Raw genomic sequence first — 15,198 nt, forward strand, 5'->3', positions numbered from 1 at the left:
CCCAGCGGACCCATGGAGGGGCTCCTGCATCTCCTGGCTCCTAATTCCACGGGTCTCCAGGACCCTGTTGAGATGCTGCCCAGGGGGGCTGGATCCGGATGCTTCCCCAGCACAAAACCTTCCATCTTTGACAGGAAACCCAAACTGGGAATATCTGCTCCCGGCCCCCTCCTCTGCATCTCTGATGTCACTCACGATAAGCGTGAGTCATTCAGCGGTTGCTGCGGCAACGGCGGGGATGCTGTGGAGCACAGCGCTGCCCCGCTGCCCCCAGCCCTTCCTGGGGAGCAGAGGGGACCGAGCTCCCCGGTGCTGACACCTGGGACGTGCCATGGGCTCCCGTGCCACAGGCTGCTGCCCACAGCCCCCCGACACCTGAGGCTGTGAGGATGCCGACGGCTGCCACCGGTAAGTCAGCATTGTCGGGGGGGGGGGGTTCAGTGGGGGTCCCGTAGCATCTGTGTGTCCTGATCAGCACCCCATGGATAGGGGTGTCCTTTGCAGCATCCCCTTCTCTGTGTGCTCCTGGCAGCCCATGGGGTCCTGTCACCCCAGTTCCTAGGGCCGGCCCCAGGGTATGGGCTCCTCTCAGCCAGCTCTGAACCCTGGGAGCGAGGGGAGCCTGGGGCATCACCCTCAGCATGCCTGGGGACCAGGATGGCACTGCACATATGGGCCAGGTCCATACAGCCCCACACATGGGGGGAGCATTGATGCCTGGTGGCCCAGCTCACCAGCACAGTGCCTGCTTTGATGGGGACAGCAGGGTTCACCCCTGTCACAGCAGGATGGGGCCACCACCATTCACATTGCATTTCAGCTCCGGGTGCTGCTCACAGTGGCACAGCCTCTCTGTTGGGGTGTGCAGGGAGCAAACGGTGTGCCAAGCTCTGCAGCACAAGGGATCTGCCCTGCTCTGGGGGCAGGAACAGGCAGGGGTCAGCTGGCTCCCCACACTCCTGGCTGGGATGCTAACGCTCTGGGGTGCATGGTGTGACCTCTGCCCTGGGGTCCTCAGCTGCAGCTTGCTCTCAGTGGCTTGGAGCTGCTGCCGGGGGTTGGTTCTTCCTGCTCGGTGCGAGTTTTACAGCTTCAAGTTCTTGCTGTAAATAGGACCTGGGAAAGCAGGATTGTGATGTTTCGATTGCTCTCACTAATCTGTGCATTAACACCCTCCCCTGGCTGCAGGTTTAAGGGTGCTCAAGTGTGGCGTGTGCAGGCTGGCCGGGACCCAAGGGGGTGAGGAAGGCCGGGTTTGGTTTGGCACCTCTTTAGAGGCAGGGGGAGAGGGGATGGGGCTGCCAGGTGAAGGGTTTGGCTGCGGCACGGGGCTGACACCAAGGTGAACCGGGAGCTGTGTCCCACTGGAATGACAGCAGCTACCAATCCTGACTGGGATGAGTGAAATGCAGTGGGAGGTCAGCACCCGCCCCCCCCAGACCCTGCTGTGGTGAATTGGTGATGCTTTAAGTGGCTTTTGAGGCAGTTTATCTGCCTTTAGAAGCTCTCTGGGCTGAAGCCTTGAGCACCAAAATCACCCAGGGCGAGTTGCAGTGCTGTCCTCCAGGGCCACGAGTTGCAGTGCTGTCCTCCAGGGCCACGAGTTGCAGTGCTGTCCTCCAGGGCCACGAGTTGCAGTGCTGTCCTCCAGGGCCACGAGTTGCAGTGCTGTCCTCCAGGGCCACGAGTTGCAGTGCTGTCCTCCAGGGCCACGAGTTGCAGTGCTGTCTCCCAGGGCCACGAGTTGCAGTGCTGTCCTCCAGGGCCACGAGTTGCAGTGCTGTCCTCCAGGCCCAGTTGCAGTGCTGTCCCAGGGCCACGAGTTGCAGTGCTGTCCTCCAGGGCCACGAGTTGCAGTGCTGTCCTCCAGGGCCACGAGTTGCAGTGCTGTCCTCCAGGGCCACGAGTTGCAGTGCTGTCCTCCAGGGCCACGAGTTGCAGTGCTGTCCTCCAGGGCCACGAGTTGCAGTGCTGTCCTCCAGGGCCACGAGTTGCAGTGCTGTCTTCCAGGGCCACTCGGTTTCTGTTTGTGGAGGGAGAAGCCTTAAAATCCAGGAATCACAGCCCTTTCCTCAAGATCCCCCTGTATCCCAGCCCATAACTCAGACCTGCCCCATGGCTCAGGTTCATCCCTCCTGTGTCAGAGGTGATATTCCAGGACCTGGCAGGCAGCTTCCATCTTTGTGCATCCCCTGGGGGACCTGGAACAGGGCAGCCCTGGTTTGGTTCCCATGTGAACACCTCCCTCTGCGTAACGCATGTGAAACGTTGCAGTGGAATAATGATGCTGTAACACGGTTTGGGATAAAGGTTGGCTGGAGCCTGCTGTGAATTCCCAAAGCTAACACTTCCCAGTGGTTCAGGATGTTGGGTTTGGGATCAGTCGCACCCCAGCTCGTGTGGAGAGAGGGCTGCTGTGCCCTCTGGTTGGAAGTCTGTTATTGCTGTGCCAGGGCTTTGTACTGCTCCGGCCACAAACCCAACGGCATTTATTGGTGTAGCAGAGAAGCTGTGGCTGCCCCATCCCTGGCAGTGCTCAAGGCCAGGTTGGACACAGGGGCTTGGAGCAAGCTGCTCCAGTGGAAGGGGTCCCTGCCCATGGCAGGGGTTGGAGCTGGAGGAGCTTTAAGTTCCCTTCAACCCAAACCATTCCATCATTGTATGAAGATGCTGGGTACATCCAAACTTGCTGTCAGCTACTGCACAGCCAGGAGCAGGGGCAGAGCTAGCATTTGGGATTCAGTTAGGGCTTTTTTCTTCTGCCTTTCAATTGTTCATTGCTTTCCAAGAGTTAAAATAGTGGTGCAAAAGTTGGAGATGAGTTATTCTGTCTTTGCGTAGTTATATGTTTGTGGTAAACAGAGTCTGACTTTCCAAAGTGCCCGTAGGAAAAAAGTGACTTGAAATATCTGGGTAAAGCAATCAACAGCTCCTATTGAAAATGATCCCTGCCTGAACGCTGCCCAATTCGACTGCTGAAAAGGCTTTAATGAATACAAAGATGCAGAGAAATTTACTCATTAATTAGATGATGACAACAACCTTTCAGCGCTCACCCAACTAGTCCCTGGTTGGAGATGCTCAAGAAAGTACAAGGCATAGGGAAGGCACGCTGGGATCAAACCTCTTGGTGTGGAGGTCTCTCTGGAAGCCTCTGTAAATGCTATTGATCTGCCATCCTCCTAAACATAGCCCAGGGACTTTAAACATAGATAACCTTAGAGATAAATATCTCTTACATCTTAAACCCCCTTGTTATTAATGCAGGCACTTAAACCCCACCGCCAGTGTGTCCGGAGCTGTAATTGCTGCGGATAACCACAGGCCTGGTGAGGGAGACCCCGCTCCTCACAGCCAGCAAGGGAAGGTCTGGCTCCCAGGAGCTGCCACCCCTCGCTCTGATAACACGAGCCCTGGCCATAGGAGTCATTAGCTCAGTACAAGGAGTACTTTAATACTATTTTAATACTGTTGTTTTAATGCCCATCTGGAGATGGCAGAGCTGCCAGCACTCCCTGCCTGCTTTCTCCCTGGAGCAGGACAGTCCCTATGGACAGAGGGATATGAGAACCTGCCAAGCATCCCCATGGGCTGCCCAGGACACCCAGGCAAGGCCCAAACATCAGAGGCAGAGGTGTGAAGCGGTTCTCCCCCTGGCACCACTGGATACACATCAAACATGTTAAGCAAGGGGAAAAGAAATAAATCTGAATAACCTGCTGCACCCGTCAGCATAAATAGCTGAGCCACAAAATAATAAGAACACATGAATGAATGGAGCCCTACTGTCTGTGCTTTCTTTTCTGTATTTACATGAAAAATACGGCTTGTTGCATGTGGTTCCTGCTGCACAAGGCCATGCCACTGCATATTCCTCATGAGTTACAGAACTGGATGTAAGTAATGACTGATGGCGGCATCCTGCCTTAGAAACTGCTCCCGTGGTGTTGGTAATCGTGCTGGATTGTTCTATCACTAAGAATAATATTTTGCTCTCTTCTCCTTAAGGCTGGCAATGTGATGAACTGTCAGAGGAAACCCCTTGTACAGGGGAGAAAAAGACATTTTGAGCTGTTAGAGCACAGTTGAATGGGGGGTCTGCAGCCCATTGTGTTACAGTACCCTAGCTCCACTCATCTAAGTGATGATTTAAATGTCTTTTTGACCACAACTCTTTTTCCTTAATGAGTTTCTAACCAGATATAACTGTTTTTGAGCTTTGAGTGTGTCCTGGGGATACTAAAGCCCATTGGCACAGAGGAGATGGACCTCTCTGCCTCCCAGGTAGCCCACATGGTGGTACCAGTGTTCACCCCATGCAGTGACCTCCGGAAGAGCCCAGGCTCTGAGTCAATCTCAGCTGGGGATATTAAGGGCAAACGAGGCCCTGCAGAACTAAGCAGAGGGAAGTAGATACAGCAGTGTTCAAAATTAGTCCAGGACTGAAAATAGAGCCATGAGGAGAGGGCTGCAGGCAGCCTGGGTGGCAATGCACATGAGCTGCTGCTGCCGTCCTCACACTGTTGGCTGTTTTGCAGGGATAAGAGGACAAAATCCTGTTGGTTCATTTGACTGTCTCCTCTGGTTGCTCCTGAGAGCACAATCAGGAGCTGTTGAGTAAGATTAAAGGCAAAGAACCTCTTTCCAGATAGAGCCATCAGCCTTTGCACACTGATGAAGAGGAGGGATGAATTAGCAAGTTCTGCCCCAGCAGTGATAATGAGCAGGCAGCTCGGTCCTGAAGGATGTGGCTTATAAACCATCCAGAGGGAATAAGAAGCACAGCACGAGCCACACCAGAGTGGTTTCTTCTTGTCTGCTCTGTGGTGGTGCTGCCTGGCGCAAACCCACCTGCACAGTGTTTGTGAGATGAAGGATGGGAGATCATCACTTTGGAAAGTGGGAAGTCCTACTGAGGAAAGTCAGCGAAGCAGAAATCAGGCTGCCCAGCATGCTGAAATTCCCAATCCCTGCTTTTCTTTGTTTTCCACTGGTTTTTAGCACTAGGAGCATTATGTGATGGGCAGAGACATCATATGGAGACCTTGCTCTACATAAATAGCTGCAGGGGACAGTGAAGCATGGGCTTCATGAAGTCTGCAGCAGTCTGCATTTTCCTTCATCTGAAGGTGCTTTTTGTGATGCTGAGGGAGAATCCTGATTCCCTGCTGGCCTTCCTAACTGGAAGGTGCCACTGATGGATCAGCTCTTGCTTTCTGCATGTACCTGAGCAGTATCTCCACCCTACACCATCCCAACGCACAGCATGCTTATATTACCCCAGACTATAAACTTTTTTTACAACATAAACTTAGATCTGATGTCTTTGGGATGCCACAGGACTGATATTCTTATTCCACATGTGCTCTTCCATACTGATAAATGAAACACAGTGGAAGAACTGAAATCCCAGGCAGTCTTCCAGGGAAGAAGCCCACAGGTTTAGCTTCATTACCTGCAATAGGTGTCGTGTTCAAGTATGGTAATTTGTCACAGGTATTGCCTCCTTGTAATTACTCTGAGTGCTGCTGGAAGACAAGTTGTGCAGTGTTTGTCAGCTCGCAGGTACACCCACTCTGAATGGTTAATAGGAAAATGAGTTCCTATAGAAAAGCAATGTATTAACATTTTCCAGAAGAAAAGCCTTGAAGCAGGTTCAGTAGTGGAGTACAGGAAAGAAACAAGGAGCAGGCAAATTAAAGATGAATTTGCTGCTGCTGAATATGGGAATCATTTTCCTGTGGAAAAGGCAAACATGTTTAGCAACCCACTGAGGACCCTCCCATTTAAATGCAGGCTTTTCATCTCCAGGATAATGCTGAGGACGCTGGTGTGGGACGGTGCCGAGTTCTTGACAAACCACTTCATCATCATCTACAAAGTTTCCCAAAGCATCAATTTCAGCTCCCACTTAGGGACACACAAATGCCCTAAGCAGCATTTTCAGGGCATTACCATGGAGGAAGAAGCACATTATGCATCAGACTGGAAGACAGTGATACCGAAACTTGGATCTGGAGGATAGCGCCATATGAATGACAGGGGGAGAGCGAGAGGTAATGCAAAGGTCAGGATCCCAAGTGCAGAGGGTTGTAAAAGGAGAGCATTCTCCTTACCACTGGACTCCCCCTGTGCTTTTTCTTTACAATGTCCATTTTCTTGAGCTTGTATTCGGAGCGTTTCAAGGGTCCAGGTAATGCTGACTTGGTTTTGCACTGGTAGCCTGGCACCCTCTTAAATGTGTTTTGTTCCTAAGCGATGCTGATAGGTTTAACAACTGGATCCATTCTTCCCCTCCAGGAAAAATACATCAGAGGAAGAGGTAGGTCAGTTTTCTCCCATTGCATCTTGTCCCTTGCATACAGGTCACCTGCTCTAAGAGCCAAAGGGCCGTTCTGTTTCTACAGCCCACTTAATGCCTGATCCACCACACAAATGAAACCATTCTTCCTGAATTTAAGGGGATTTGGATTGGGCCTTAGTGCTTAATTTAAAAACAAGAGCAGCTTGTTCTAATGGCAATGTCACAAACCAGCAACCTGCAAATACTCCAGTGAAAACCTATCTCTTAGAACAAAGATAATAAAACAACTAGCAAGTTGTTTGCAAAGGACACTGACTTCAGTTGTGTACAATCTTGCAGTAGGGAAGAGTGACAGAGGCTGGAATAACCTTTGAACACCACGTTGTATTTCCTGATGACACGTAGAAGAATGCCCTCTACTTGCACTCTGAAAAGACATAAGGAAATAAATGCTGAATCTTAAGATGGACCCAAATTAATGATTTGAAACACATTTCATGTAAATGTTACATGCAGAAAATAGGGTTTATGAGAATCATAACAAAATTAGTTAGGATAAGGTCAGTCTGCTCTCACTGTTATGCAGATAAACTTACATTGTCAGCAGGTGGATATTGAGATAATTCATCTCCCCATCACAAGCATTAAAGGCTCAAGCCTCTACTCTCTTAATCATGCAGCTTTACTTTTCCGATGAGCCCTGAAACTCACTTGTCAAGTGAGTTAATCTGCAGGATCCAGTTTGGATCATGATGCACCTGGGGTTCCCACATAGGCAGCAGGCCACTGGACAGTGGCTGGTAGACAATGGGCTCTAATGGTACCTGGTGGGCTGGCCCCAAGGTGGTCTTGATAGTCTAACTTCACCTTGCAAAGACCAACCACCAGCCTGTCACACGTTTCTTGGTGTTTTCTATTGACTGTACCATAAACCAGCTTTCACTAAGAAACACGCAAGATGCCGAAGCCAGACTCTTGCCTGAAAGCCACCTTTGGTATCCTTTGATCACAACCAGCTGTTAACTCATCAAGTCTTGAGGGGAATTAGTTGTGATATTGCTGATTGTCAGCCCATGGCCTGTCAGCGTGGCTGGCAGATGGGCTGTGCAAGGCGGTGGGGGAAGCAGCTCGAGCCCATCTCATTGTTCACCCTGCTTTTAGCCAGGATGGCCCCTTCTCCATCATCACAGAATCAATCGCATTGGAGAAGTCCTTTAGGCTCATCCAGTCCAACCATTCCCAGCACTGCCACGGCCAACACTTCCCCATGGCACTGAGGCTTCGTCCCCACGCTGTGTGAACCCTTGTAGGGACGGTGCCTGCAGCCCTGCCCTGGGCAGCCTGTTCCAATGCCTGAGCACCCTCTGGGGCAGGAATTGTTCCTCAGCTCCATCTAAACCTGCCCTGGTGCAGCTTGAGGCCGGTTCCTCTCATCCCATCCCTTGTTCCTTGGGAGCAGAGCCCAGCCCCTTCTGGCTCCATCCTCCTGTCAGGCAGTTGCAGCGAGCGATCAGGTTCCCCCTGAGCCTTCTCCAGACTGAGCCCCCCATGTCCCTCAGCCGCTCATGGCGGACCCAGTGAAACCGTAGCCAGGCAAGAAGGCCACAGCACGGAGTCAACACCGGGGGAGGCGGCTGGGATCCCTCCGTAGGGGGCTGGCCTGGGCCGCGCCAGCCCCTGCCCCGGTGCCGTGAGGGCTCCGAGCGCCGGTCCCCGTTGCCCCGGCAACCGTTGCCTAGCGATGGCCGCGGGCGGCCGAGCCCCGCGCTTGCGCGGTGCTGACACGCACGCGCACGCACACGCGCACAGCCCGGCGCGCGCGGGGCCCCGCCTCCTTTCCCCGCCGAGCGCGCGCCGCCCCGGCCGGGCTGAGGAGGAGGAGAAGGAGCGCGCGCGCGAGGCGGGCGCATGCGCGCGCGCGCGGTCCCGAGCGGCGGCGGCAGCCCCGGCCCGGCGGCTCCGTCCCTCCTCCTCCTCCCTCCCTCTCCCTCCCCTCCCGCACCGGCTCCGGTCCCGTCCCGTCCCCGTCCCGCCGAGCCTCCCCTCCCTGCCCCTCGGCGCGCTGCCGGGGCGCCGCGGCGGTACCCCCGCCCCTCCCTGGTGCCCCCCCCCGCCGCGGGGATGAGGCAGCGGTAGCGCGGCAAGGTGAGGCGGCGGGGCCTGTAGGCCGCGGCGGGCGGGCGTGAGGGGGGGAGCGGCGGCGGGGGCTCGGCGGCTCCCGTGCGCGGAGCTGGCTCCCGGCGCCGGGTGGGCTGCGCCCCTCTCCCTCCTCCTTCTCCTCTCTCCTCCTCCTCCCGGGTGGGGGCGGGGATGCGGGCTGGGCCGCGGCGGGGAGGGGGAAGCCGCCGGCCCCCTGCCCTCCTCCGGAGGGGCGAGCGGCGCGGGGATGGGGGTGCGGGCGAGGAACCTGTGCTGCTTCGGCCGGCCGAGGCGAGGGAAGGAGCCCCAGGTGCTGCCCCGGGCCTGCCGCGGCCCCAGGGGGCGGGCGGGGGCCGCGGTACCTGCCCGCTTTGTTCGGCGGCGGGGGGCGGTGGAGCGGGGCCTGCGGGTGGGGGGGCGGCAGCGCCCCGGCCTGTCTTTATTGCAGCGGTCGGGCAGGTGCCGGGGCCGCTCCTTTCTTCTTTCGCTAGGACGTAGCCTTGGCTGAGGGCTCGCTGTGCGCAAATCCCTGCCTGCCACGGGCAGGGATGCTCGCTCCGGCCTCGGATGTCTTTTGATTTCCGAGTGGATATAAAATCGCTACATAAGCCCTTTCGATTAATATCCCTGAAGGATGTCGGGCCTGTGGTGTTCATCCCACCGTATTGTGCCTGGCATAACGTGTGCCCGCGATCCCATTCAGCCAGCTCCTCTCTGTGGTTTTGGAAATGCGGTGAGAGAAATGGCTCGTGTAAAAGTCCACTGTCTTTTGTTTTGTTTTAGATGGTGGATGTTGATGTTCGTGTGGGTGGAGATAGTACCAGAAGAAAAATGGATGCCCTGGCAGATAGTGCAGTTGAGATTGTCCCTTTGGAGCTCTATGATTCAGCCAGAGCAAAAATAGCTGCTAATCTACAATGGATCTGTGCTAAAGCCTATGGAATAGGTAAGATCACGTCTGTCAGAAAGTCATTCTTGGTTTTGTTCTTGTTTGTTCTGTCTCCCCTGCCATTCCAGAAGTAATTAAATTGGGCTTAAATCACCTTTGTTTTAAATAACAATAATATGACAGTTAGTTCTTTGTAATGCTGGCTGTGTGTTTCCTGTCATCTTCGACAGGAATAATGGCACTACGTGAGATGCCCTGAATCAGCAAACGTAATGGTGAACGCTCGCAGATTGCCCTTGTGAAGAGTTCAGACCTCAAATTGTTAAAATCCTCATTTTAGCCACATACATTCTCTTCCACAGAGCTCTATGTTGCTGCTTGCAGGCCCCAAGCCCCTCCAAGCTGTGAAAGCTTTAGTGTGCTTCCTTGGCTAGTCATCTTGGCCAGTGGATGCTAGGACCTTGACACCCTTGGTGTGCTCAGTTAAGACTTTTGGTTTTGGTCAGATTGTGGTTTTGGTTTCAAAATGAGCTAAAAATAAATATTTATGATCAGCAATGTTCTTTCATGTAAAAGAAATGTTGAATGAGCAGGTAACAGTTTATGTTCTGTGACATTAAACAGCAAGGTGTAGGTGATAGAGTTCATCTTTCCCTTCTGTTGTCATAAGCCTTTACAGTCAAACCTGGAAAAATAAGGTTCTTGGAGTTCCATTAGTATTTTCCTGTCATCTACCAAAATCTGCTTTTTTGTTTTGCACTAGATGTGTCTGCCTATTCCGGATTATTGTTACTAGATGCTTCTTGAGTTTAAGTAGCTTCATTATGAAGAAATAAGACAGAATACTAATGGGTTTTGTTTATCCAGCAGAAAATATATAATAAAAACGTGCAGAATCTTGTTTTGGAAAATGAGTAGCCCTGCTAATCTAAGTCTAATTCGCCAAACTCGTAATATGCTTAATGGCTTAGCACTAGCTTACTTTGTGACAAGGCTAACCCATTCTTGCAGTGAAACTTTAAGCCTTGGTGGAATATTTTTCTAAATTCTTCTATTTTTTTAATATTTCCAGCTCCGTCAGTGTTCTCGTCATGTTGGTTATGGAGAAAGCAGAAACTCATGGGGTTATAATGTTTAGTGTTAGCAGAGGTATTTCATGACAAGCAACAAGAGACCAAAAAAACCACCAAACGTTTATAAATTGCGTTCAAAAAATGTGGGAATTTTGTGAGGGTGCTAGTAAAACACTGATAACTTAGAAAACTTAGCAGGCATTTCCTCATGTAAATATTTTTTAGTGACTGGAATTGTTTGTAACGTTTCCTGAAGACTTTTTTAGTGAGCAGAGATAAAATGGATATTCAAGCCATGGAGACACACTATTTATGTTATGACTTTGTTTCGAAAGAAAGCTAATCCTAAACTAGAATAGACTGCCATGGATCTTGTGCTGCAGAGAAAGCTTCATGGCCTTGTGTTTCTTGGTGCTGTCTTCTGGGGCTCCAGAGCTCAAGATTGTGGCTGTACCTCTTGGACCAGTTAACAGCAAGTCTGCTTAGGCACTTCAGCATTACTTCTGGAATAGCATTGCAAAATATATAGACATTTATAAGCCTCTTTAATTCATAAAGAAATGGGTTTAAAAAGGTTTTGTATGTGGTTATAATTTGACTAATATTTGAACTTAATACTTGTCATCTCTTAGGGTTATGTTTTTGCTTTAATGTACTGGATGTTGCTCAGTGAGTCTTGGGCAGCTACCAAGCAATTCAATTTGATGGAAAAAAATGCTTCTTTGTTTATAATCTTAAAACACTCTCATGTTCTGGAGTAGTTCTTATCTGATAGGGTTTCCATAACTGCTTTCAAATGGCTAAGTAAAGAGTGTTTGTCTGAAATGTTAGATTTAATCAGTGTGTATGAATTGACATAATTTGAGCCTGAATCTTTCAAATGCTGGTTCATATCCTGGATTTCACTTTCATCTGTGTAAGGCTAAACTCATGGTGAAGTGTGGGAATAGTCAAAAACAGGAAGTGGATTCTGGTGTAGACTGTTACTAGAAGTCATTCATCGCTGCAGGTTTTACCTGAAACTGTTATTTCTATTTACATGAAAGGATATTTGAATTCTCCACATCTAAGCTGGCACTTAAGCAGGAAAATTCTTTATCCTTTCTTTGTTTTCTCAAGGACAAATTACTGAGAGCTTGCATGACAGGTAATTTGGAGTTGAAGTCCTAGTTTGGGCTGTACTTCATTTGATGATGCATTCCTCCTTTTTTCTCCTTCTGGCCATGAAAAGAGAGAATGTTGGTAGCCAAACAACGGAGCACAGCTACCTTCTCTTTTCAGCACAAATCGTGCTAGTGAGGCAACCCCTCTTCTTGCATAGGATGGGCTAGATGCTTTGTTTCTGGAAGCCCATAGCTCCTTCTGTATGTGATGGATGCCTGGTTGTTACAGATGGACTCCAGAGGGAGGTCTTACAACTGTTTGAATTCCAGAGGACAGCAGGGAAGGATGCTGTGAGGAAGGTGTTTCCCCAGTCAGTGTCATCCATCTCCCCAGATAAATCTGGGAGTACGTGGATCTGGAAACTTTCTGTGCTCTTGCAAGATTATAAAGTCCATTTAACTGAGACAATAGTTTGAGGGAATAGAGTTTAATGAGAACAGAATGATCTTTTTCATCAGCAAACCTTGATTAGAGCCAAACATGCACTTTAAGGAACTCTGCAGCAGTGTGAAAATACAATTCATTGCGTTTACGTGACCGAGGAGCAAGGGTGCCGCTGAGTTTGTGGAACTTCAGTTCACAGGAGGTGAGTGTGGGAGGCTTAGAGAGGCTTGGCAAGCTGTCCGTGGGAGAGAGCACTCTTTCACAGTCGGTGGAATGAACCAGATTGCCAAGTGGTAACAGGACCATGCGCTGCACAGAGCTGAGCCGGGGGGATCAGACCTGGTCCTTCAGTACCGCTGTCCCCTTTGGGCTCTGAGCAGCCACAGTCAGGGTGAACAAAACCAGTGTGTTTTCATTTGGTACAACATGGAAAAATAGTTAATGGCAATGAGAAAATTGATCTCTCAGCAGATTTAGTTAGTACAGCATTAATTTATGCATGGAAATCATTTCCCATCATCATGGTTATCATATTAAAATTTAGATGTGGAAGGAGTATATGGGAGTTTTAAAGTGTTGCAGCTTGCTGGGAGCAAGTGGGCTGTTTGCTACCCTTTCCATAACAAATGTGTTGCTTCTTTAAATCCGTCTGAAATTTGGATTCTTCAAAATGGACATCGTGGGTTTTACTTATTACACCAAGGAGCTTTACATTGTTTCTAGACTTAATGCTAACATTAGCCCAAGACCTTTGGCAAGATACAGGCAGGAGAGCCAAGGACTAATGTAATACATCATAGGAGAAATGCAAGTTGTGGCTTTTTTTGGTCTTTGAAGTAGTTAATACTTACCCATTAAAGAATGTTTTACAGTACTGTAATAGCTACCCACATTTACCGGTTGGTAGAGGGTGAGCATGTTTCCTGGGCTAAATTGCCTAAATTCCTGGGATCCCTGCTTCTTCAGGTCTATGGTAAAAATACATTTAAGCAAGCTGTTACAATTTGTAGATGTTTGACAGTTAAACATTAGTTTCTTTAATAATGCCATTTCATGAGCACTGAATGTTACTTGTGTGAAGTTTACAGGGGTGAAGAATTCCATAATTATTACTCTGTCTCTTCTGCTTCATCCAGGTTTGTGGCTTTATGCTTGATCAAAAGATAGGATAATGAGAGTGCGGTCACTCTCACCAGCGGTGTACAAAGTCTTTAGCATGTTTTTCCTGCCTGTTGTATGTAAATGTTCACGTGTAGTATTATAGCAGTATAGCACAGTTCTGCAACGAGAGCCAACATAGAATGGTTTTAGTATAATGCAGATGGTCTTAGTTGCTGAGAATATGGAGCTTCTGCTCATGATCTGCAGCTAGAGGACATGCATGCAGTACTAAATAATTCTGTGAACAGATACTGATACTAATGAAATCCTGCTCAGAATTTGAATAAGCTCCGTTCTGTTTACCAGGATGATTTGGCTCTCTTTCCATGTGAAACCAGTTCTTCGTGCTTCTGGAGGTAAAATAAGATCTGGGGTGTATCCACTTCTCCAATTTGAGGGATAAGTCAAATTTGTTCCGATTGCTGTGTTTTTCTTTATCAAATCATTATCAGGTAGTTGTCTTTGAACAGGTTTGTGTCAGTGGGAAGATACCCTAAAGCGAGGAGAGGAGGATTTGGCGGTAATTGTCTCTGATGGTTACAAGTGAAGTTGCTTTTGTAATCCTCTAAACTCTGTTCTACACAATGATTTATACTTGAAACTGACATCATTTGGAGAGACTAGGACACATCCATATGACAGCAGGCCAAAAGAATCGCTTCATGAGGAATTACGATGGCTTAAGAGTCCTCATCTCATAAAAATAGCTGGTAGAGATGTCTCTTCAGTGGGGCAAGAACACATGAGAGTTTATGCTGCTAAAATTTGGAAAAACTGTGTTATTGCTTTGCTTTTCTAAGTGTGGGAAACAGCAAAAATGAGCATTTTGCTCTATAAGAAACTGACTGGATGCAACTGGGTAATGAAATTTACATAAAGTCCATGTGTGAAAGAGATCCGGTCAGCTCTGATACGGAGCGTAGCATGGTAAATTCTTCAACAGAAAGTTAGACAAACTGAATTAATGACCAGTGCCTTCACAGATCTGATTATCAGGTATAAACCCACTGGTAGTTCTTAAGCATTTTTTGAGCACCTCAGTTTGTCTAAAACTGGCAGCTGTAAAGCTTGCATTGAAGTTGGTGCAAACGTTTTTCCTGGGATAATAACTCAGAAAGCACATAAGGAAAACCAGAAGGTGTTTGCAAGCTTTTTGATAAGATGGAATAGTAACATAAAAGACCTTTTTATATGGTTTAATTGGTTTTGGTTTGCTGTTAAACTGCTTCAGCAGAAATGTGTGTAGCTACAGCTTGGAAGTTAATTGCTCAGAATTAGGGGGGGGTTTGTTGATTTTTTTTCAAATTCCAAAGCATAAATGTATATTCCATTAATGCATGGATTTTTTCTAACCTGTAAGTTCAGTTAGAGGTCATGAGAGCAAGGTGTTGAAAAAGATACTTACAGAAACTGGGGCTTGGAAAGGCAGGGACGTTGTCCTCAAGAAGAGCATTGACACATTCTGTAGTGAGGCAAGCAAAAAGCCTGTGACACGGCCGGAGTTTGTCTGATCCATAAAAACCAAGCAGAAAAGCTCTCCATAATGCTGGTGACCGCTTGTGTATCCATAGCGGGTTGTTGAAACGAGCAGTGGGTAGTGTGATTATGTCCAGTAGGAAGTAAATTGGAATATTACTTAAATAAAGTTAATATGTAAATGTGTTTTATATACCTTAGATTTTCTGTGGGCTTTTAGTCAGGGCATCAGATTAGTTATGAAACTGTTCCTTTCTGTCTCACATAGGCAAATTTAGCAGGTGGAAGTGTTGAGTACACTAAGGTAGAATATAAAATTGGGCAAGTGTTCACAGTGAAATAAGTTGCTATTATGGGAGGATTAATGTTTATGAAGAACTTCTTATGGTAGTATTCAGGTTATCCTGGTACCAGAAGTTATCCTCACCCATCTTTAATCCTGGTCAGTCTAAATCCATTCAGTCTTTAAGCCGTTATGTGGAGGTCAGAAACGTGAAGTTAGAGAGTTCTTTCATTATAGAAGAAAAGGATCTCAAGATCTATTGGCTGGACCCTCAGACTAAAGACCAGCAGCCAAGATACAAGATGTATTATTTATTTTTAAAAAA

At 48.7% G+C, this 15,198-nt stretch overlaps 1 protein-coding gene across 4 annotated transcripts in view; it reads left to right on the top strand.

Moving 5' to 3' along the window:
• The first annotated feature begins 214 nt into the window (after window positions 1-214).
• The window catches only part of CAMSAP1 (calmodulin regulated spectrin associated protein 1), a 33,988-nt gene continuing 19,004 nt past the window's right edge, over window positions 215-15,198 (top strand). For 2 of the 4 annotated variants that reach the window (XM_061352438.1, XM_061352439.1), the window contains exons 1-2: window positions 8,648-8,753; window positions 9,227-9,389. In XM_061352438.1, coding sequence (XP_061208422.1) covers window positions 8,691-8,753; window positions 9,227-9,389 — 226 coding nt within the window. In that variant the 5' untranslated portion in view covers window positions 8,648-8,690. Of the gene's footprint in view, window positions 409-8,389; window positions 8,450-8,647; window positions 8,754-9,226; window positions 9,390-15,198 lie in introns of those variants that run through there. The other 2 variants (XM_061352440.1, XM_061352441.1) reach the window with 2 other exon arrangements.

The sequence above is a fragment of the Neopsephotus bourkii genome, unplaced genomic scaffold (genome assembly GCF_033783945.1).
Source record: "Neopsephotus bourkii isolate Nb327-2 ecotype Australia unplaced genomic scaffold, CSIRO-AGI_Nbou_v1 NB_659, whole genome shotgun sequence".
Classification (NCBI taxonomy): Eukaryota; Metazoa; Chordata; class Aves; order Psittaciformes; family Psittacidae; genus Neopsephotus; species Neopsephotus bourkii.